Source organism: Eleutherodactylus coqui, chromosome 6 (assembly GCF_035609145.1).
Source record: "Eleutherodactylus coqui strain aEleCoq1 chromosome 6, aEleCoq1.hap1, whole genome shotgun sequence".
NCBI classification, from domain to species: Eukaryota; Metazoa; Chordata; class Amphibia; order Anura; family Eleutherodactylidae; genus Eleutherodactylus; species Eleutherodactylus coqui.
In genome coordinates this window covers 49,535,113-49,557,469 of record NC_089842.1, presented here as the reverse complement: position 1 = coordinate 49,557,469, position 22,357 = coordinate 49,535,113, and the positions used below count along the sequence as shown (strand labels likewise).

The 22,357-nt window shown below is 45.5% G+C and overlaps 1 protein-coding gene across 2 annotated transcripts in view; it reads left to right on the top strand.

The window, feature by feature from the left end:
- Positions 1–1,455: 1,455 nt before the first annotated feature.
- Positions 1,456–22,357, top strand: part of MMP23B (matrix metallopeptidase 23B) — a 38,862-nt gene continuing 17,960 nt past the window's right edge. The window contains exons 1-4 of one of the 2 annotated variants that reach the window (XM_066606787.1): positions 1,456–1,975; positions 14,562–14,673; positions 17,386–17,525; positions 17,879–18,046. In XM_066606787.1, the coding sequence (XP_066462884.1) occupies positions 1,963–1,975; positions 14,562–14,673; positions 17,386–17,525; positions 17,879–18,046 (433 nt within the window). In that variant the 5' untranslated portion in view covers positions 1,456–1,962. Of the gene's footprint in view, positions 1,976–14,557; positions 14,674–17,385; positions 17,526–17,878; positions 18,047–22,357 lie in introns of both variants that reach the window. The other variant, XM_066606786.1, reaches the window with a different exon arrangement.

Here is a 22,357-nt window from a genome sequence, read left to right as displayed (position 1 = left end):
TGTGGCCTAGCGCTATCTGTAGCTCTTGGTGGCGGAACCACTTTTTTGAAGCTTGCTGCATCACAGACAATGCAGCTCCCCACCACCACCCCACCCCACCATCCTTTTATGACTCTGCATGACCTTCTAAATTCCTCCCTGGCGCCATCTAGCACCACGGCTCTCGGTTAAAGGGGAACACTCCATATTCATTACACCACACCAAGAAGTGTCAAGATACATAGCGTAATCAGGGGTCCCCAACTCCAGTCCTCCGAGACCACCAACAGGTCATGTTTTCAGGATATCCTATGGCTAGAACACCTGTGGCAATGTCTGTGGCACCAACAATAATTACATCACCTGTGCAAAACTGAGGAAATCCTGAAAACATGACCTGTTGGCGGTCCCTGAGGACTGGACTTGGAGAACCCTGGCGTAAACAGTTAAAAAAAACTGTGCAAAGCATATTACCAGGTTGGCAAAATTAAACTTCCCCAACTCCCAGGCCTATGAAGTGAGTTTTGCTGCTCTAAGTGAGGCAAAATACATACAACAGCGGCTTAAGACGATGTGTTCGCAATTTATGGGGAGAAATTTTTTTTTTAAATAAAAGTCGCCAATAGGTGGCGCAGTAGCTATGCAAATCACACTACAAATGCTCATGAGGCATTAAGTTACCCTTTGCTCTCAATAACGCTGTCTATTTACAAAACCATGTTTTCTATCGCTGAACACAGCTTTCATTGCTACAACATGCTGATGAATGCTGTCTTTCAGATCTGATGCAGGTCTGCCACAGCAGGTCTGGTCCGCTGCAGCGCCACCTATTGGCAACTTTTTTAATAAAATGTATTTTTTCAGAAATGGCGAGTGCTTGGCCTGAAGTGGTGGTTTTCTCATTTGGAGCTGAAGAACTCCCTCTAGAGTTGGGGAAGTTTAATTTTGCTAACCCTGTATATAGGACTTTGTTCCTCTTTCCCCCACTACGGTCACGTGAGCACAAAATATTGTACTGGTCTGGCAATGGCTATTGGGCATATAGCATTGTTTAAGGCTAATTCTACTTATAGGGGGCCCTCAGGCTATGTTTAAAGAGACGCCTTGGCCGTTTCAGTGGTGCGCTGTAGCTGTGCGCCAAGTATAAAAGCCCCCCTGCAATTCTTTAAAAGTTGGCAACAACAATAATGTATATAGTGGAGCCATCTATCTGCAGACATACACCTAATCCACAGCCATGCATTACACAGGAGAGATTACATAAGTCATGTACCCGTCACATTTCATCGTCTGAAGTGTTTTTCACCATTTTTTGGTCTCTGTACAGTCAACTGTCAAGAGCAGATTTATTCCTCTTGTTTCTGAGCCAGTTAGCTTGAAGTAGACTGCGCCGCTCCTGATCCCCCACACTCGCCCCAACTCCGTCCAGACCAAACCCTCTTTTGCCTGTGAAAGATGAGAACATTTGGCTTCAATAGGAAGGATAGTTGGCAGCTCCGACTCCCAGCCTAGATTTTTAACGAAAGTGAGAGAAAGAAAAGGACTTACAGGGAAACTTAGAGAGAGGATGATGAGGCAGGAACTTCATTAGTCCATCCAGGCATTACACTATGCTATACATCTATAGGTAGATAGAATCATCTGGCCCTACAAGAAAGGGCAAAACAACCCGGCGAGAGAGACAAAAAATTTGAGAAATCCCTGGATGAAATAAGGGAAATGCAAGAATAAACAATCCACAGAGCAGAAGGGGGAATTATGCAAAGTATTTAGCCAGGACTCAATTAAGAAGCTGTTCATAGAAGAACCAGAAACAAGTCTCGCATTTGTACATCTCGCCGATAGATCTAAAGCAGGCACCATGGACTGTCAGAGAGAGGCAAATGTTAGCGATGGAGGAGGCAAATTTACCTGGCCGCTGCTCGGATTATTTGGTGTCCTGGTATTGGTGGCTGCAATTTTCACCGCTTCATCACTAGTATCATGGAAGACCCAGGTAAGAGTCAGACCCAGGGGTATACCTAAGGGGGCAAATTTAGATGGGGCGAAATTTCTCTGTGGACCCTCCGCACAGAAATTCCGAGGCATTTACGGTAGGAGCAAAGTGGATGATATTTTGGAAAGATCTCATCCACAAACTGCAGGAATAATCTGCGAAAAACCTGTGCAGAAAATTGACATGCGATGCGGAATTCAATTTTGTAGCATGTCAATTTTATCCCCACTTCCACTGCAGAATTCACCTCTTCTCAATGACTGGGAGAATTCTGAACAGAAATACGCGATAAAACCTGCACCCACTGCGGACATTCTGCTGCAAATCGGCCCAGTGTTGACTCAGCCTAAGAGTGCATTCACATGTAGCTGATTTGGTGCAGATCTGAGACAAAATCGGCAGCAAATCAGCGACGAGTCAACGCACGTGAAAGAGAGATTACAGCTTCAGCAAATGCATGTCATGTTTTTGTATAGTGAATAGTTAAAACAATTTTGCACTATACTTTCCTAACCATTTCCTTAGTGTAAGATCTCTGCTTGCTGTCATTCATTAGGAGTCTTCATTATTTCCTTGCAGTCTGTCCTGGACACGTGATGGACACACAAGTGTACCGCATGCTGCAAGACATAACTCTGATCACTGTACTGTAACTGCAGCGAGCCGTGCACCCATGCTCCATCACAGACAGGGAGCCAACAATAGATGGTCCTATTAAATGCCAGCAAGCAGAGATCTCGAAACATGTAAAGGATTGATATAAAGGGTAATAAAAAAATTATATTATAAGTTCGTCATAAAAAATTATTTGCTGAATTGCTTGGGAAACTTATAAGGAGTACTTAAAAAAAAATTTCTTCGTTTCTTCGCCATTCGTTTTCGGTAAGTCGTTGCCTTGGGTAGACGTTTGCTTGTATAATAGGGTATTGCACTATGAACAGTTAAGGCTCCTTCATACGGGCGTATTTGCTAGCGTAAAAGTTATGCATGCAATACACAGAGAATAGAAACCATTGATTTGAACAGTCGGTCATGCAAAAAAAAACAAAAAACAGCAGCATGCTCTATTTTTCTGCGCATTTGTGCACCAAAGGCCACCATAGAAGTCAATGGGGGGGGGGGGGTACACAAATGCATGCGCAATACACGAGGAGTTGCGTAACATGTTACATAATTCCGCTGGAGAAGGAACGCATCTGGAACTTATTAGACGAATTAGCCATTTCAAGCGATGCGTCTTTGTTTGCCTTGCGCAAATGAACCAACCCTGTGGTCGGAAAAAGTGCAGTAAAATATGCCGATATGCGAGTAATAAAAAGCCTCATTCTGTATACAAAAAAGTTGTGCTAAGACATGAGCAAATATGCATACGCTTGTGTGAAGGGGCCCTCACAAACAGTAATAATAGGGGAGAACAGCTGGAGATAAAATGCCTGCAGCTGCTCTTCCTGACAGCAAACAATAGATGTTATTTCTGGCACCTGTACTCTGTGAACGCGGAGGGATGGCCGTCACCGAAGCCCATCCTCGCTGTTGCCTATGGCTGTAGTGCCCTATAACCTGAATTGTTCTATCTTGGAAAGGGACACATTAAGGTAAAAAAAATGCATATATTAAGGAGTTTGTCACAATTAGAGATGAGCCAGCATACTCGTTAAGGCGATTTACTCGAGAGAGCATCGCCTTTTTCGAGTACCTGCTGGCTCGTCCCTGAAGATTGGGGGGGCGCGGAGGTGAGCGGGGGGTTGCGGAGGGGATCGGGAGAGAGAGATCTCTCTCACTCTCCACCCTGCTCCCCTCCACCGCCCCGCGCCCCCCCGAATCTTCAGGCACGAGCCAGCAGGTACTCGAAAAAGGCGATGTTCTCTCGAGTAAATCGCCTTAACGAGTATGCTGGCTCATCTCTAGTCACAATCGAACATGAAATTAGCCACCATGTATAGAGTCATCAGCAGTAATTCATGATTGTTCAATGATGTTTCTAGGAGAATCAAAACCCCTGAACTACATAATACGACATCATGGTAGGTGGAGGCCATGTTACATATTTTGCATTGGAGCTTGAAGTAAAAGTAACATGTAGATAAAAAGAAGGGTTAAAGGGGTTTTCGGACATTTACCATTGATGACCTATCCTCAGGATAGAGCATCAATAGTTGATTGGTCAGGATCAGCTACTCGAGATCCCTGCCAATCATTTGATTCTCAGGCCCACTGTCTGTGTATCCGAGCTGGACTTCAGTATTGGGGTCAGAGTCGAAAGTGCTGTAGAAGATATGGCTCCCACTGATTTTATGGGAGCGATACCTTCTCTTACACTTCCGGTTCTGGCACCAATGTGGATATCCAGCTCTGCTTCATTGACAGCGGGCCTGAGAATCAGATAATTGGCGGGGAGGTGCGGAGCCTTGCCGATCAACTATTGAAGACCTGTCGTGAAGATAGGTCATCCATAGTAAATGTCCCCTTGAAGGAGCCAAATGCCCCTTTAAACTCCGCACAAATGTTATGACTCTTCGAAATGTCTTCTGTGTCAAATGTTGACACTTGGCATCGTCGAGTGTCCCCATGCTCTTAGTGTACTACCTGAAATGAATCATTAAGTGACCCTAATGATCATGGATCTACCTTTTAACCAGTTATAGGCTCTTTATCATACAATTAGTCTCAACAATGTCTATATAGATAACCCTAAGTCTAGCTTGGGGTAGAGTTATATTGCTACTGCATGTGGAAATCCCTAGCTGGAGCTCAAGGACTTGGTAGGGGGTCCAGTAACGGATGGAAGGGGGTGAGGTTGCATCAGAAGTGCCCTCATGTCGCCTTTAAGGTGCTGAAGAACAAGGTTTGGACAGCTTTGCCATATTACTGACTGTTCAGTTACAGGAACATGCCGATCTCTTTTCAGGAACAGTTCCGCACATGCTGAGAACATTCATTTTATACGATTACTTCAAGTATCGGTCTGGCTTTAAAGTCTCCAAGAGACCATTTGCACAGTGGGATAGTGTGTATACATAGTAATAAAAGTGCCTTATGCTTTTAACTACTTTTTTACTAGATCTACATTTATATGACAGGGCCTATTTGTTGCATTATTGACTATGATGCATACAGTAACTTTCTCATTGTCAGTGCATCGGGTCCCCAATTGTCATTGGGCTAGGGCAAGCTATGAAAATAGCCAAACTATCCATGTGCTTATCGATCTGTGGCATTCAATAGTTTAGACTACTTTGTTCCAAGTTTGGCAACATGGCGGATTTTACACCTAGTGGCTGACCTCTCTGGCGGCTTGCTTTTTTTTTGGCAGCCCAAAATACCCAAGTTCCAGTCCACGGCAGCATGGCAACTTGACTCCAACAAAGATCTTCTGTATAGCTAGCCAACAGGCTAAGAGTTGCTTTATTTGATCAATATTTTATCCAAAGCTCCCTACAGACCACTGGCGTAACTATAGGGGATGCGGTTGCACTCGGGCCCAGAAGCCTTAGGGGGCCCATAAGGCCTCTCTTCTCCATATAGGGAGCCCATAAGGCCTCTCTTCTCCATATAGGGAGCCCAGTACTATGAATAAAGCATTATAGTTGGGGGTCCTGTTACAGGTTTTGCATTAGGGCCCAGGAGCTTCAAGTTATGCCTCTGCTACAGACGTATGATGGTTTACATCTGCACAGTATGGCGGTATAATATAGTTAAAGCTTGTCAGGAAATGAGTCCGTATTAGTGGGAATCTGCCATCTGTTTCTGCTCCGCTAATTACATAATCTCCTTGTAAGTAAGATCGCTGCAGGATGAGGCTGAGCTCTCCATGATAGGTTTATTTTAGTGGAAATTGCAGAGCTGAAGATTTGTGTCAGTGCCCTGGGAAGACGGCTGCAATTATTACTTATTAAAGGAGAGGGAAAGGAAAAGTGAGACGGCTGGCTGACAGGTGCGGTAATATCCAGACAAAATTGCATAAAGTGGTGGGGAGCCAGGAAAAATGTGACATAACTGCAAAATCACATAAGTAGTAATATGTAGTCAGTTGCGTAACTGTAAGATATGTCAAAAATGTGGGCCCCTACCTATCCACCTCCTTACTCCTTCCCACTTTTGCTTGATGCATCAGGGGTCATGAAAGCATTTAGGGTACTACCGCTCTCCAGTAACTACTTGCACTTAGTATAAAATGTATTAGATGACTTTGCAGAATTTGTGCTTATTTCTCTTTTTGCTGCTTTTCTTAAGTAAACACCGTTTGAGTACATTTAATGGGTCACTCCGTAAATTTTTTTTTTAACTTCATTATGTAACTAGTCCAAGTGCTAACGACCACTTGTCCGTGTGTATGTGTGTGATGTGTGAGTTAGGGCTCTTTCACACAGGCGTCGTCGTTTCTACGTTCGCCCACCGGCGACGTAAAAATGCGTGAACAGGCGCCCGTTCAGATGGCCCGGCGCATGTACCAGCGGGGGGAGACAGTTTAGCTCTGCTAAGCTGTCTCCCCCTTCCCTCCCCCTCGTCGACTCCTGGCAAGGGGAGGAGGCGGAATGGGGCTGGGGGCTAGTGTGCTAAGCTCCCACCCCTTCCATTGCTGGCTACCAACAAGGGGCGGCAAGGGAGCGGGAGCTTACCAACTAGCTCTGCCCCATCCCAACTCTCCCATTGAAAACGGCAAGAGGCAGAGAGGAGGAGGGAAGGGGGAGGGAGTTTAGCAGTCATGCTGCTAAACTTCCTCCCACCTCCCTTCTCCGGCAGCTGTCATTGGCTCCCATAGCAGTCTATGGCAGTGGCCATATTCCAGGTGGGAAAGATAGTTCCAGCACTATCTTTCCTGCCCGGCGCTATATTGGCTAGGTGCTTTTACACCGCGTTAATACGCCCATCCAATCTGATGCTTTGGCATCGCAATTTTGTGTCGCTACAAAGTCGCACGACTTTGTGGCGCTCTTTTGCCGGGATTTTCGGGGGGGCTTGAGATACAAGCCCTACCCCCAAAAATAAGGCTTATCTACATGAAAAAAAACACAATATATTACCTAACAGGTTCTGCCGGCTCCGCCGCGCGTCTCCTCTGCAGCTGCGGCAGACTTGCTTCTAGTTTTCAGTTAGCGCATCCTGGATTGGAGGTTAAAAATACCCACGTTAACGAAGCTCTGGCTCTGATTGGTTCTTCATGCGATGAATGGCTGTGATAGGTACTGTCGGCATCAATGAACCAGTTAGGTAATGTATTGTTTTTTCTTTAATGCAGATAGGCCTTATTTTAGGGCTTTTACAGTAGGACACTGTAAAAGTAGGTACTGTAAAAGTTGCATCGCACCACATGAAAACCACGTTTTCTTGCAATGCGATGCAACAGGCTCCATAGGGAAACATGGGCTACAAAATGTAGCAAATCACGGCAATGTTCAGCAACCCGCAATTTTGTTTCTCGCAATGTAGCAGCCTACAAAACATCGCTAATGTGAAGAAACCCACTGGAAAACATGGGCTTCACATACATGAGATTTGTAGCATTGCCGCATCGCGAGAAAATCACGCTATTTTCTCGCCCATGTGAAACCAGCCTTAAATGTTCTGGTCACAGGAAATTCAATCTGCTGTATGGTACATACTGGATCTCCAAGTGACACAGTCTTGTTTTAGTGTAGAGCAGTGGTTCCCAAACTTTTTCAGCCATGGAGCCCATTTTGAAGCAAAAGTTCCTCATGGAGCCCCAAGAAATGTTGGCAGGACAGAGGGTGTGGTCAAGGGAGGGGTTAGGGGCGTGGCTTATCACAACATATGATTTGTACCTCTGTTGTTATAAAAAGGAAAGAGCCGTTTATTAAAAAAAACAAAAAACTGGAAGTAACGCTGGAGCGCTGGATGGGCTGTTGATATACATTATATTTAAAATTAACATGCTGTGGAATGAAATCCCTCACCACATGTTAATATCCACACAGGTTTTGTGTGAGATTTTCAAACTCTCATCTACTTTGCTGCTACAGCAACTGTAAATTCCGCAGCAAATCCGCCCTGTGTAGTAATAGTGATCCCCTATATTGGCCCCAGTAGTAATAGTGCCCCCTATATTTGCCCCAGTAGTAATACTGCCCCCTATTGTGGCCCCAGTAGTAGTAGGTGACCCCTATTGTAGTCCCAATAGTGATGGGGTCCCCCATTTCCATCCCCCATCATTGGTCCCTGCTCTACTTACCGCTGCAGCAGTGTTTAGACAGGCTGCAGTGAGGAAATAAATGAACAGGACCTGTGGTTGACACAGCAATGACGATCCTATGACCAGAGCCGGCTCATGACATATGCGTTGCTATGCTGACCACAAGTTCTGTGCATTCAGTTCCTCACTGGAGACTTTTTGGAACACTGCTACAGTGGTGAGTAGAGCAGGGACCTAGACCCTTGGTCGGAGTCTCTGAAAAGGACTCCCTTGGGGCCCCGCGGAGACACTTTGGGAAACCCTGGTGTAGAGTAATAGAAGAAAAAAAGGGTAGAGCAAGCCTGCTAGAAAAGAAGTGGGATGAAAGTGGAAGTAGGGAGCTTGGTTGCTGTCATATATACGATCAGCATTTTAGATGTGTATCTCCAGCAAGTGCTGAAGAAGAGGTTCCCATACCTCGAAACGCAGATACAAGCTGTTATTGATAAACTGAGATTTTTTAAGCAAAATACCTCATCTCAATCATTTATACCACGTCCGAAGGTTGCACCACATTCACCCCTCCAGAAGAAATTTTTCTTCGTCCTGGTTTAGAGTCTTCTTTAAGGATTTTTAGGCTACAGGAGGCATGAAACAATTGACCATGAAACTGTGCTATGACTTGTCATGGAATTGGTTTTGTTCTGAATTATCAAAATTGCTAATAAAGCAAGTTTGTGGGACGTCTGCAATACATATGTTGGAATGAATCAGTTTCATATGATCCTCGGCTCTGAGCGATGTTCCAGATATGAGGGCTTATGCTGAGTCACAATTCCCCTAATGAATGTCTAGGATCCAACATCCTAGTTTCTGCAAGAAAGGGATTATTCCCAGGCCTGCCACACATACACCACAGCCCTAATACATTAGAAGCAAAGGATGAAACAGCATATCTGTAGTTTAGCTAAGAGGTCTTTCTTTTACTAACGGAAGCAGACGTGGGCATGTTCAGAGAATGAAAGTACATGAGATGACAGAGAAGAATTAAGTTTCATAGCACCCCCATTTCTCTATATATCTGAGGAGCACTGGCATAACTATAGAGGGTGCAGGCGATGCGGTTGCACCCAGGCCCAGGAGCCTTAGTGGGCCCATAAGACCTCTCTTCTCCATATAGGTAGCCCAGTACTATGAATTATAGTTGGGGGCCCTGTTACAGGTTTTGCATTGGGGCCCAGGAGCTTCAAGTTACGCCTCTGCTGAGGAGGCATTTATTTTGTCTTTCGCAGCTTCTTCCCTCTTCAGTGTTAGAATTGTATGGACATTAGGATTAGGAAAAGGTCAGGAGGGTCCTGGCTTGCTTTTTTTTTTTGGCTTTACATTGCTGGGAGGTTGCTTCCTGCAACAGAAACCTTCCACACATGCAGGGGCATAGCTACAGGCTCTTTGGCTCCCCAATTCTCCCCCCAAAGCTACTTTGTCTTTGGTCCGCCCCAAAAAATACTATAACGATATGCACATATAATAACTCAGCTCTAGTAAACTCTAAACAGTGCCGTCATCATATACTAGTCAGATTCCTGTTCTACACAGTGATGGTGATTATAGTGCAGTTACCTCCAGTGACCTCCAGAGTCTTTTCTCCTCCATTCGGTCCAGACAGTCATGCAGATTTCTTATACTGTATCTATCACTAGTCACTGCAACCTTTCCATACTGCCACTACCACCAATGCCCCTCACAGTGTCTTCTGCAGTAAAAGTGCCCCACAAAATAATACTGCTTGCACATAGTAATAATAATAATCTTTATATAGCGCCAACATATTTTGCAGCGCTTACAAAACAGGGGGGAACAGATACAAAAAATAAAGATACAAAAAACACTCTTACATGTAGTAATCGATTGATGGAAACAGTAGGGGTGAGGGGCCAGCTCCAACGAGCTTAGAAACGACATATACTGTGTTTCCCTGAAAATAAGACACTGTCTTATATTAATTTTTGTCCCAAAAGAGGCACAGTGTCTTATTTTCAGGTGGGGCTTATATTAACCTGGTCCACGGCGCCTGGGTCCATGGCACTGCTGATCTCTGGCGGCGGGCTGCAGTGTGCTCGGCATTCACACAAAACTCTCCTTCTGGTGATGGGGCTTTGAATACTCTGCCTCCAGCAAGCGAGTACTGTAATTGGCTCATGAGCGCCGTGGCTCAGCCACTCACAGCCATTCAGTGATGTCATTCACTAAATGGCTGTGAATTACTGAACACCAGCTCTGATTGGCTGGCACTTCATCCAATCACAGTACTCACTTGCTCAAGGTGGGGTATTCAAAGCCCTGTCACCAGAAGGAGAGTTTTGTGTCAGTGCAGAGGACATGGCAGCCTGCCGCAGCCACAGGGACCTGGCGAGAGACTCATCCGCCGGCCAGGTGAGTATTGAGGTTTTTCAATTTTTTTTCAATTTTCTAGGGCTTATTTTTGGGGAAGGGCTTATATTTCAAGGTCACCCCTCCCACCTCCCCCCCCAAAAAGTAGGGGTAGGGCTTATTATCGCGGGAAAACGGTAGTGGGGTGATACAGAAGCTAAAGGGGCTGGAGGTGTGCACAGTATGGCGCGGTGGAGAATGTGTGATGCTATACACATAGACAATGGTCAGAATTGGGCCATAGAGTGGCCGAATCGGTGTGACTGCAGAGGGTGGTTGATGGCAGCTAGCAGGGATTGCAGTCAGAGAGGCAGGGAGTGTGTTATTAGGTGGAGTACAGAGGAATTTGGTTTAGGACATATAGTATGCCTCCCTGAAGAGGTGTGTTTTTAGAACACACCTGAAGTTGTGAGAGTCAGGGATTGCCCGGATAGTTTTTGGTAGCGCGTTCCAGAGGACTGGTGCTGCTCTGGAGAAGTCTTGGAAGCGGGAGAGAAAGATTCAAATTTAAGGGGCTGATTTCATTAGTGGAGCGAGGGCACAGGCTGGGTGGTGGATTGATATGAGGGAGGCAATGTAGGGTGGCGCGGTGCTATGGAGAGCTTTATGGATGAAGGTAGTGAGTTTGAATTGAATTCTATATTTGACAGGCAGCCAGTGCAGTGACCGGCACAGGGCAGAGGCGTCCGAGTAGTGGCTGGACAGGAAGATGGGCCTGGCTGCCGCATTCAGGATGGATTGGAGGGGGGAGAGTCTAGTGCAGGAGAGGCTGATCAGGATGGATTGGAGAGGGGAGAGTCTGGCGCGGGGGAGGCCGATCAGCAGCGATTTGCAACAATCAAGCTGAAAGTGTATGAGGGCAACAGTGAGTGTTTTTAGCGTATCCACAGTGAGAAAGGGGCGGATTCTTGCAATGTTCTTGAGGTGCAGCTGACATATTTGGGCGAAAGATTGGATATAGGAGGTAAAGGAGAGATCTGGGTCGAATATGACCCCAAGACAGAGAGTGTGATGTCTTGGAGTTATGGTGCTGCCACACACTGAGATGGAGATGTCAGGATGAGGTCAGTTAGTGGAGGGTGGAAACACCAGTAGGTCAGTTTTTGAGAGGCTTAGTTTTAGGAAGAGAGAGGATATACTGTTAGAGACAGCGGACAGAGAGTCGGTGGCATCCTGAAGCAATGTTGCTTTGATGTAACGGGAGGAGGTGAAATGTGATTGTTCTCAGCAAGAGAAACCAAGTAATCTTGTAGATATGATACCTTTTAATGGCTAACAAAAATACATGATGTAATAATAGCGAGCTTCCGAACCAACGCAGGGTTCTTCTTCAGGCTTATCAGGAGGAGGAGGTGAATAATTGCGTGTCGTTAGCATGGAGATGGTACTGAAAGCTAAAACTCCTGGTGGTTTGTCCAATAGGGGCTGTGTAGATGGAGAAGAGGAGGGGGCCAAGGACAGAGCCCTGGGGGACCCCAACAGCAAGGGGAAGAGGAGAGTAGGTGGAGCCAGCAAAGGAGACACTGAAGGAGTAGTCAGATAGCTAGGAGAAGTGCCAGGAGAGCAGTGTCCTTTAGGCCTATGGAGTGAAGCATACTGAGGGGTTTGGCAGCTTCATCCAGGACATCTTTGAGAGGGGTGTTGTAATATGCGGCAGTCAGGCTAGGGCAGGAATAGTAATTCACCCATATTGACCATCACAAGGAACAATGAATGCTTTGTATCCTCAGACTGTAATAACACTTCTTTATGCCCCACATAGAAATAAATCTTTTCTGTGTTCCCTGGAAAGTAGCAATGCCTATTTTGTGCCCCAGAAAAGTAATGATATCCCCCCAGTGCTCACAAAGTAATAGCGGTGTCTTTGTGCCCTTTAAGGGGATGTCCGAGTTTTTTTTTAAATTCCTGCTCCCCATGTATAACAAAAATTACCAACTGTATACTCACTTCTCCCGCTTGCCTGCAGCAGCTCCATCAGTTCCGCCAGGACTGTGTTAATAGGCTACAGTCGGCCTTTTTATGGAATGATTTGGATGTAGTAGCCAATCATAGATATCAGCACTGAGGTCTCCGATTGGCTGCAGCAGCCTGTGACGTCCCGTACGCAGTCTAACTGCAGGCTGTCAATACAGTATCATAGTGGAGATCTAGCTATGTGACTCTGTAGCTGTGGGGAGCTGGGAGAGGTGAGTATGCGACTCTTAAAGGGGTTGTCCCGTGCCGAAACGGGTTTTTTTTTTTTTCAATAGCCCCCCCGTTCTGCGCGAGACAAACCCGATGCAGGGGTTTAAAAAAAAAAAAACCGGATAGTACTTACCCGAATCCCCGCGCTCCGGTGACTTCTTACTTACCTTGCGAAGATGGCCGCCGGGATCTTCACCCACAGTGGACCGCAGGTCTTCTCCCATGGTGCACCGTGGGCTCTGTGCGTTTCATTGCCGATTCCAGCCTCCTGATTGGCTGGAATCGGCACACGTGACGGGGCGGAGCTACGAGGAGCAGCTCTCCGGCACGAGCGGCCCCATTCAGAAGGGAGAAGACCGGACTGCGCAAGCGCGTCTAATCGGGCGATTAGACGCTGAAATTAGACGGCACCATGGAGACGAGGACGCCAGCAACGGAACAGGTAAGTGAATAACTTCTGTATGGCTCATAATTAATGCACGATGTACATTACAAAGTGCATTAATATGGCCATACAGAAGTGCTGAACCCCACTTGCTTTCGCGGGACAACCCCTTTAAGTGTTTTTATACATGAGAGGCAGGATTTTTTTAAATTTAACTTTGACAATCCCTTTAAAGACATAACCCCCCTCCCCACCCCCATGTGGTCTTACAAATAGGGCCCCCCTTGTGCGCTTTTAAAGTTATACAGCCTCCCTGTACTCCTTTAAAGGGGTATTCCATAGTTTTTATTTTTGTTATTAATGACTGATGGGTCATCAATAGATGATTGGTGAGGTTCTGCTGCTCAGATCCCCGCCAATCAGCTGATTCGCAGGGCTGCTGTCATTGTGGTCAGGAAAGCGCTGACCACAGTGCAGCAGCCCAGATTGGCATTGCAAGTGCAGTTCCCATTTAATTTAATAAGAGCTGCGCTTTCGGCTTCCACGGCTGACCATAGCAACAGCGGCACCGGGAATCAACTGATTGGCAGTCTTCCGAGTAGCAGGTCCCTGTCGGTCATCAATGGCAAAAATAAGAAAAAAAAAGTCTTGGAGTATCCCTATAAAGTAAAAGTATCCCTTGTAAAACCCATCTGTGGTGCTTTAACCCTTTCCAATCCACTGTCTGACCTCTGAAGACATTATGATTTAAGGCTGTACAGCTACGATGTTGGAAGACGTCCGTCGGGGTTCTCTTACTGTATATTGCCAGCCTCTCTGCTGTCCGAGCCTATCCAACGTGTCACCTCATGCAGTACTGGCTTTAGCCAGCATATAGTGCCGTTGTATAATGGCAGAAAAAGAGTAAGCCCCCCCAAGGAAAACCAGGATACAAAATTTCATTGGAAAGGGTTAATGCTAGAGGCCCCCATGTTCCCCCTATAAGGTAATAGAGCCCCGTGCACCCTTATAAATACAGCTCCCGTGACTCTATAATGTAATAGAAACACCCCCCCATGTCTTCCCTCCTCCAAAAAAACCATATTGTCTCCCTTGCACCCCCTGTCCATCCAAACAATTAGCGCTAAGTAACATCTGTTTCACCCATATTGAATTTGACCGAACTGAGCGACGATCAGTTCGTGAGAATGTGTAGCGCTGCAGCCGGAGGAGTCGAGCGGCAAGCAGCGCTGCAGTGTGTGAAAGAGATATTACTGGCACTAATTGTTCAGACGGAGGAAGGGTGTGGAGGATCCTTGTAGTAACATAAGCGATCAGGGGGAGGCCTCGGCCCCCCTAACTTAAGCGTCAGGTCACAATTGCAACCCCTATTGCTACTTCAGTGCACACATGGCTGTTCCTGTATCTCCATTAAATGAAAGCTCTTGTATCTGACATTTTAACTCTTTCTAAGGTAGACTCTGTGGCTGATCCAGTCCCGGTTCTTCGCTTACCATATCATCTGAGGGTGAAACGCTACACTCTGACACCAGGACTGCTGAAATGGGATCACTACAATCTGACCTACAGGTAAGTGAGAGAAGGCTTCCATATAAGATATATTTAGAACACAAACTATCTAACCACAAAGCAGAACAACTTGGGGTTTATGTAAAAATGACAATTCACGTAAATTGCATTGTTTGTAGCAATATTATCTGTGTCCTAATGATAAATCCATGTGATTAAAGGTTATGTACACATTCACACTATTTTTTTTAAACAATATGTTTTTGGAAATGAAGTGTTTTTGTAATTTAGTTTTCATTAAAAATTTCTGATTGTTTGATTTCTATACTTGTATTGTTTTCAAAGGCACCGCAGACTGGAGGACTGAAATTTTAGCATATTCCACCAGTCTGAGTATACTGACGGGTTGTTTATTAGCTCCTCCCTTATCCTGCTTCACTGTCAGATCAGAAGGATAGAGGGCAGAACAGAGAAAACTGCTATTATAGAGGATTGCATGACAGTGCCAAAATATGATGGAGATGATTAGGAGCTCTTATTAGCAGTGAGGCGGAATGGGACCAGCACCTACTCAGAGGGAGGATTGGATAGGTAGCTGTGTAGTACTGAGTGGGTGCGGTTATGTTACACAGCCTCTGAAAGAGGAGAAGGGGAAGGGATGCTAAGCTTGTCTGTGTTCATGAGAGAAATCATCTGATCAGTGCTGGAAATGCTGCCAAGCCGGAAACTTAAATGTGGGAGAACCTGTAAACCCCGTATGAAGCTTTCTAAATGCATGAAAAGGAAACCTCAATGAAAAAAAGATAAGTGCATGATGTTTTTTTTTTCTGTAGGAACTTAGATATTGTTTTTTCATGTGCAAAGGTTTCCATAGCCTGTAATGCACATCTGGTTAGTAGTAGCAATTACAATAAATCCCAACAGATGCAAGATAATCCTAAAATGATGGGGAAATCAAAACAAATCTCTTCTCTCTTTGGCATCATTAAAGTATATTTTCAACATGTGCATTCTGTCAATGGAAAGAGATACTGGTCTGTCATTGTAGCTCCTCTCCATTAAGATACCATAGGAGGTGAGAGGAGTCTCACCATTTGAAGATATACCATAAATGTCTGATTAGGAAGGGTCTGATCCCTGCATGCTCACATGGCTGTGTTTGTACCTCCCATTTACAGCAATGGATTGTTGGGGTTCATGTAGAGCCCTCTGTACCTCGAACAAGGGTCTTGATACCCACATTCTTGGCGTTCAGTGGTCAGACACTTAGGCCTCATTCACATGGGTGTATGCAATTTCGGTTTGACATATGCAGTGTTTTTACTGCATGTATACATGTGCGTTTGGTGTGTGTGCTTTTTTTATTCTGCACTCATATGTACTGCGGTTTTCTCAAACTCACAAAAAAAGCAAGAAGGCCCAATTGATGCCTCTATTTTTTTAACGAGTCTCCTGCCAACATGCGTGAAAATACAGTGAATACGCATGCAACTCTGTTACATAATCCCATAGACTTTATTGGGTGATTTCGGTTGATAATGCGGGCCAAAATAGTTCAAGCTGCCATTTATTTATCTTTATTTATTTTTTTACACACACCTGCCATTCCGTATGCGTGCGGGTCGTCCGGCGTTTTCCCTGTGCATGTGGGGGGTGCGCCAGCATGTGGGCGAGCCCGCCGTTCGGCACGCCCCCTGCACACATGCAGTGGAGATTTTTTTTTTTAAATCTCCTGCTTCCCCATGGGACCCGCAGCACACCCGGAGTGACAGTTCCGGGTGTGCCGCAGACCGGACAGCTTCCATTGACTTCAATGGAAGCCATCCCTGCGGTCCCGTGGCAAAACGCAGCATGCTGCGATTTGTTTTCCAGACTGGATGGTCCGGAAAACAAACCCGTATGCTTTAATTAAGCTGCGGGTGCCCATGAATAGTCTATGGGCGGCTTGAACTCCGGCTCATCCGCGCGGGTTCCCCACGCGGATCCCGAAATTCAGACCTGCCCATGGACATGAGCCCTAAGGAGCACATCTCATTCTCCTGTTGAAGTCAGCAAGCCCACAGCAAGCGTGACTCTTTTCAGAAGGCTGTGCATGCTTATGGCCATTCATTTCTATGGAAAGGGTCAAGCTGGTGTGTGCATACCGATTTTGTAGGGAACACCGCAGGAGCGGGTATGAAAAGAAGCTTCTCAGACTCCACAAACTGAGTTTATGATGCTTATAGCTGATGACAAGTGCTTGGGACGATTCCTACTTCCTGGAAGGGTCCATTGGCAATAAACTGATCACAGTGTGTTCCCCTGCTGGGACCGCCAGTAACTGACTACAAGCTGTGATGAAACCTGACAAAACCTTTTGAATTTTCCTGCAACACCACCACAGGGAAAATTAACTAGGCCAACAAACTTTGCCTCTTTCTCCCCTTATTGGGCACTTATCCCCTGCCCTGATCATTCACTCTAAAATTGCTGCAAAATCTGTCTTAAGATGGATCAGGTCACATGCTACCTTCAGAAGTCTTAGAAGTATATGGAAAGGAACCAGCAAGAGAGTAAGAGAGAGTGACACACACAGACATGCTGCTACTTCTAGTAAGTATTTTACTGTCTCACTCCATCGCTGGATTCACATCTACACTGCTCAGTACTGCCGTATTGCTTCATTCTTTTTGTTTTATATGATAGAAAACTAGAAATAACTGGTTGCAGAGGTAGATATGGCCTTTACAATTACGTTTAATGTTCATCAACCTTTTTTTTTGTTTATTCCAGAATTGTGTCATTTCCAAGAAATTTGATCAATGAAAGTGATACAAGAAAGGGCATAGCTGAAGCGTTCCGTATGTGGAGTGATGTGACACCCTTCCATTTCAAGGAGGTTCCAGCAGACCAAGAAAGTGATATGAAGATTGGTATGCTGATAGCTCGTTCATAAAAATCACATTGCTCTAGGGGTATGACGTTTCACATCCATTGGGGCATTGGGTTATATGATAGAATTATTAGGTTAAGGATCTGCCTGGATAGCTTTTGGTTCAAAGAAATGAAAAATTTCTTCTTGAAACAGCGCCACTTTTGTTTATGTGCTGAATCTGGTATCGCTGCCTGCTCATTCCCACTCACTTCACTTGATCTGAACTGCAATACCAGCCTCAGCCTAGAGACAAGAATGGCGCTGTTGCTAGAATAAAATGCAGGTTCTGTTTTCTAACCGTGTAGTATATTTTCGATACGTAATGTACACAAATATTTTATATCTCTTCAGGATTCTATGGCATAAATCACACAGACTGCTTGGAGTCTCGTATTCATTACTGCTTTGATGGAACGACTGGGGAGTTGGCCCATGCTTACTTTCCCCAGACTGGCGAGATTCATTTTGACGACAGTGAATACTGGATTGTGGGGAACACCAGATTTAGTTGGAAAAAAGGTATTGGTAATGTTTTTTGTTGTGCTCCTTTGAGTTGGGAAAATGTCTAGAATATACACGGACATGCCAAAAGTGATGGGATAGCAGTATGTAAATTGATGAAGTGGTGTTACCTCAGCGGATGGCTTGGGAACGTCCACACCTGTATAATTTGTGAGGTGTTATCTTGTGAGTGAGGTTCAACACTGACCAGCGTGCTCATGGCAAGGTGTTGGAGTTTGAGCGAGGCAGGATAGTGGGCGACAGATAAATGGGACGTGCTCATGGGAAGGTATTGGAGTTTGAGCGAGGCAGGATAGTGGGCGCCAGATAAATGGGATGTTCCGTGCAAGCATTTAACCCTTTCCAATCCACTGTCTGACGTCTTCCTACATTCTCATTGAAGCTTGTACAGTTCCAATGTCTGAAGACGTCCGACAGGGTATTCTTACCGTCTACTGCCAGTCACAACGCTGTCTGAGCCTCTCTGGCGCACACACTGGCTTTAGCCAGCAGATGGCACCATTGTATAACAGCAAAAAGAGAAAGCCTTTTAGGAAACCCTGAATCCAAAATTGGATTGGAAAGGGTTAACATTCCTCGATCCACGGTATTGTGCGTGTACTGGGAACACTTCATTGAAGGCGTTACCACTCACAATGGACAGCCCACAGGTGCTAAATGATTGTGACCGGCGCCATCTAGCTAGAACAGTCTTTGTGAACAGACAAGTGACTCCAGCATAAATCACATTCACTGTAGGAGACCCCACACACATATCCCACAGGTCAGTGCAGCGTTGTTTAGCTTCCATGGGATATGGGAGCAGAAGACCCACCAAAGTGCCTCTTATAACAGCACGACACCAGACATGGCACCTCTCCTGGGCTTGTGAGGTTATTATCTGGACCCTATATGACTTGTAACATATAATGTGGCCCGATGAGTCATGGGTTGATGGTAGAGTCCGTGTGTGGCGCAGACCCCACAAAGCCATGAACTTCACTTGTCCACAAGGCACTGTGCAGGCTGGTGGTAGTTTCATACTGGGTTGGGTTCACTGGTCTGCCTAAATACATCATTGATCGGTGCCCATTGTGTTTAATTGCTTGGTGACCATTTGCAGCCCTTCATAGACTTTATGTATCCCACACACTGATTAGATATTCCAGCATAATAATGCACCGTGCCATTTGGTCCAAGTTATCCAGAATTGGTTCAAAGAATAATCTGGAAAGGTTCTGCAAATGGTATGGCCTGCACGTTTGCTGGATATGAGCCCACTTGAGCATTTATGGGATCTGGTGGAAAGGTCCATTCGCACCCAAGATCTCTGACCTACAAATACCATGGAGCTGTGGGTGGCTATCCGGACAGCATGGTTCAATATTCTCCCCCAGATGTCCTCTCTCCACTTGTGGAACCATTGCCACATTGATTGGCTGCACTTTGCTGGGATAGAAAGGGTCCTACATAATATTAGTTCTTGTCCTATGATTTTTGGCACATCACTGTGTAGACCAATGATCTCCAGCTGCTGTGAAACTACAACAGCCAGAATACTAGAAGTTATGGCTTTACTATAGCTGGAGAGCTACAGGTTGGAGACAACTGATGTAGATCCTGTTGAAAAGTGCTGATTTCTCTTAGTCACATAGCCTGCAGCAATATTGGAGCCAGATGACAAAAATATTTGCCTACTTCCATATTTCTGGTCACAATCACATTACTTTGCATCAAACAAAAATAAGGTTCCATGTGATATTTTCCAGAGACAGGAAATAGACTTTATGCAGCCAACTGCGTGTAGCTTCTTATTGTTCAAAATATTTTTGTGGAAATTTTTGGTACATTGACATTACATCAGAAACCTTTCACCTTACTTAATATTAATATAATTCTGTAACCGTAGTATTTCGTGAGAGGAGAAAAAGAAGAAAAAAGAGTAAAAGATGCCTAGAATATACCAAATTCTTTCTTTAATTTCCATGGAAAATACTGACAGAGAAATCCAAAGAAAGGTCCAGTAATATCTCTGAATTAACGTAATAAAAATGAGAAAAGAAAAAAGGTATCAGTAAAGAAAAAAAAAGAGTTATAGATAAAGAAAGGGTAGAGGGAGGTAGAAGGGGCAGTAGGGGAAGAGATGGGGGGGGGGATGTCCACGGCAGCACATAAGACAGATCTCATTTGAGGGCACCATTGATAATAAGGGTAGTAGAGTTACGCCGATACAACACCTGATTGGAGCCAGAGCTTCAGATCTCTCGAATCACGAAAGAGTATTCAAGCTGACCAAATCAGGTAGAACCTCTCTCTTTTAGACAGCAATTTCTTCCATCTGGATTATGCGATCCATAGTTTCCAACCATATGATCCTTGTTGGGGGTGAGGAGGACTTCCAAAATTTCAGAATTGTTTGACGAATGGCTATAAGGAAAACTTTGAATGGACTTTTTTTGATTTTTGTTATGGGACCAGGGAGCATGGATAACAGGGCCGCCTCCGGTGTCAGGACCATTGAATCCCTGTAGATCGTGTTGTAGAGATTAGTTATTTCACACCAAAGGGGTGAAATCAAAGGGCAGTCCCACCAAATATGGAGAAGACTTCCTCTTTCCCTAGAACAGCTCCAGCAGGTGTCCGGAGTCTGGGGGTACATTCTATCTAGGATTGTGGGAGTTCTGTACCATTGAGATAATATCTTGTAGTTGGTTTCCTGGAATTTAGATGAAATTGTAAGGGAGTGAGTTGTGAGTGAGTGAGGATTTTCCAATCTCCCTCTCCCAGTTCTCCACACATCTCACCATCTCGTTAAGAGTTTCTGCTGACAATAGGAGGCGGTACATCATTGCCGAGACTCCCACACAGTGTTGCTCGAACCAGGAGAGGGAAGACAAAAAAAGATCAAAGGGTCCATGGGACCATGAGCGTAACTATAGAGGATGCAGGGGATGCGGTTGCACCCGGGCCCAGGAGCCTTAGGGGGCCCATAAGGCCTCTCTTCTCCATATAGGGAACCCGGTACTATAAGTAAAGCATTATAGTTCAGGGCCCTGTTCCAAGTTTTGCATTGGGGCCCGGGAGCTTCAAGTTACGCCTCTGCCTGGGACTGAATAAAGTGTCTGATCTGCAAATAGTAGAACCACGCTCCAGGTCCGGCGCCTCTACCCCTCAGCAACTCAGTCATAGGGCAAACACCTGAAGTGTTGATAGCATCCTTAATCTGCAGGGGAGAACAAGCCTTCCCTAATAGAGGGCAAGGCCCCCTAAGAAGCAAGGAAAAATCCGGGTTTCCTGTTAAAGGGGTAAGGGGACCCGGTCTAGACACCAGTCCGAAGCAGTCGGCAAAGCCATTCCAAGTGTCCAGAAGTTGACTCAGAAAAGGAGATATCGGGGGGGGGGGGGCTCTATGGATACAGCAGGTAGAAGCCAAAATGAGCCCGTGAGCTGCGCAGGGGCGTTTTCATGTTCAAGCTCAACCCAGAGCTTCGAGGATCTATTGTGAAGAATATCTAGAATGCAGTTGCATATGGAAGCTTTATGGTAGAGGGAGAAGCTTGGGAGGCCCACCCCAGATTTGGGTAGCTTCAGTGGAAAGGTTGTAAAGGGATAGAACAATTTTGGAAGTGAGTCCATTTTTAAGGCACTGATTCTCCCAAACCACGAAATGGGGGGGGGGGAGGGGGCGCAACTTTTTAAGATCTCTCTCTATGTTTGCTAGCATCGGTTTATAGTTTAGGTTAAAGAGATTATTGAGGTCACTGGGGAGATTAATCCCTAAGTATTTAATGTGCTCGTCCTTCCCCTTAAATTTAAAGGAAGCTCCTAGTCCTGAGGCTGCAACTGGCGGAATAGTTATGTCAAGGATCTCTGACTTATGAGTATTAATTTTAAAATTGCTAACCTTACCAAAGTGCTTAAGTTCGGTCAAGCCCACAAGGAAGGCAACTCTCAGTTTCGATAGATATAACAGGAGATCATCCGCAAACAGAGCAAGTTTGTGTTCAGAAAATCTCGTCTTAAACCCCTGAATGTCAGGATTGTTCCGGAGGGCGTTAACCAGGGACTCCATCACCAGGACATACAGAAAAGGAGACAATGGGCAGCCCTGTCTCGTGCCGATGTTTATCTCTAGCGGGGAGGAGAGAGAGCCATTCACCCGAATCCACGCCATCGGGTTGTGATATAAGGCCATTACCCAGTATAAGAATCTAGGTCCCAGACCAATTTTCTGGAGTGTTGCTTTTAGAAAGCCCCAGTGCACTCTGTCGAATGCTTTTTCAGCATCTATTGACAGGAGACACAAAGGGCTTCCCGATAGATGGGCCC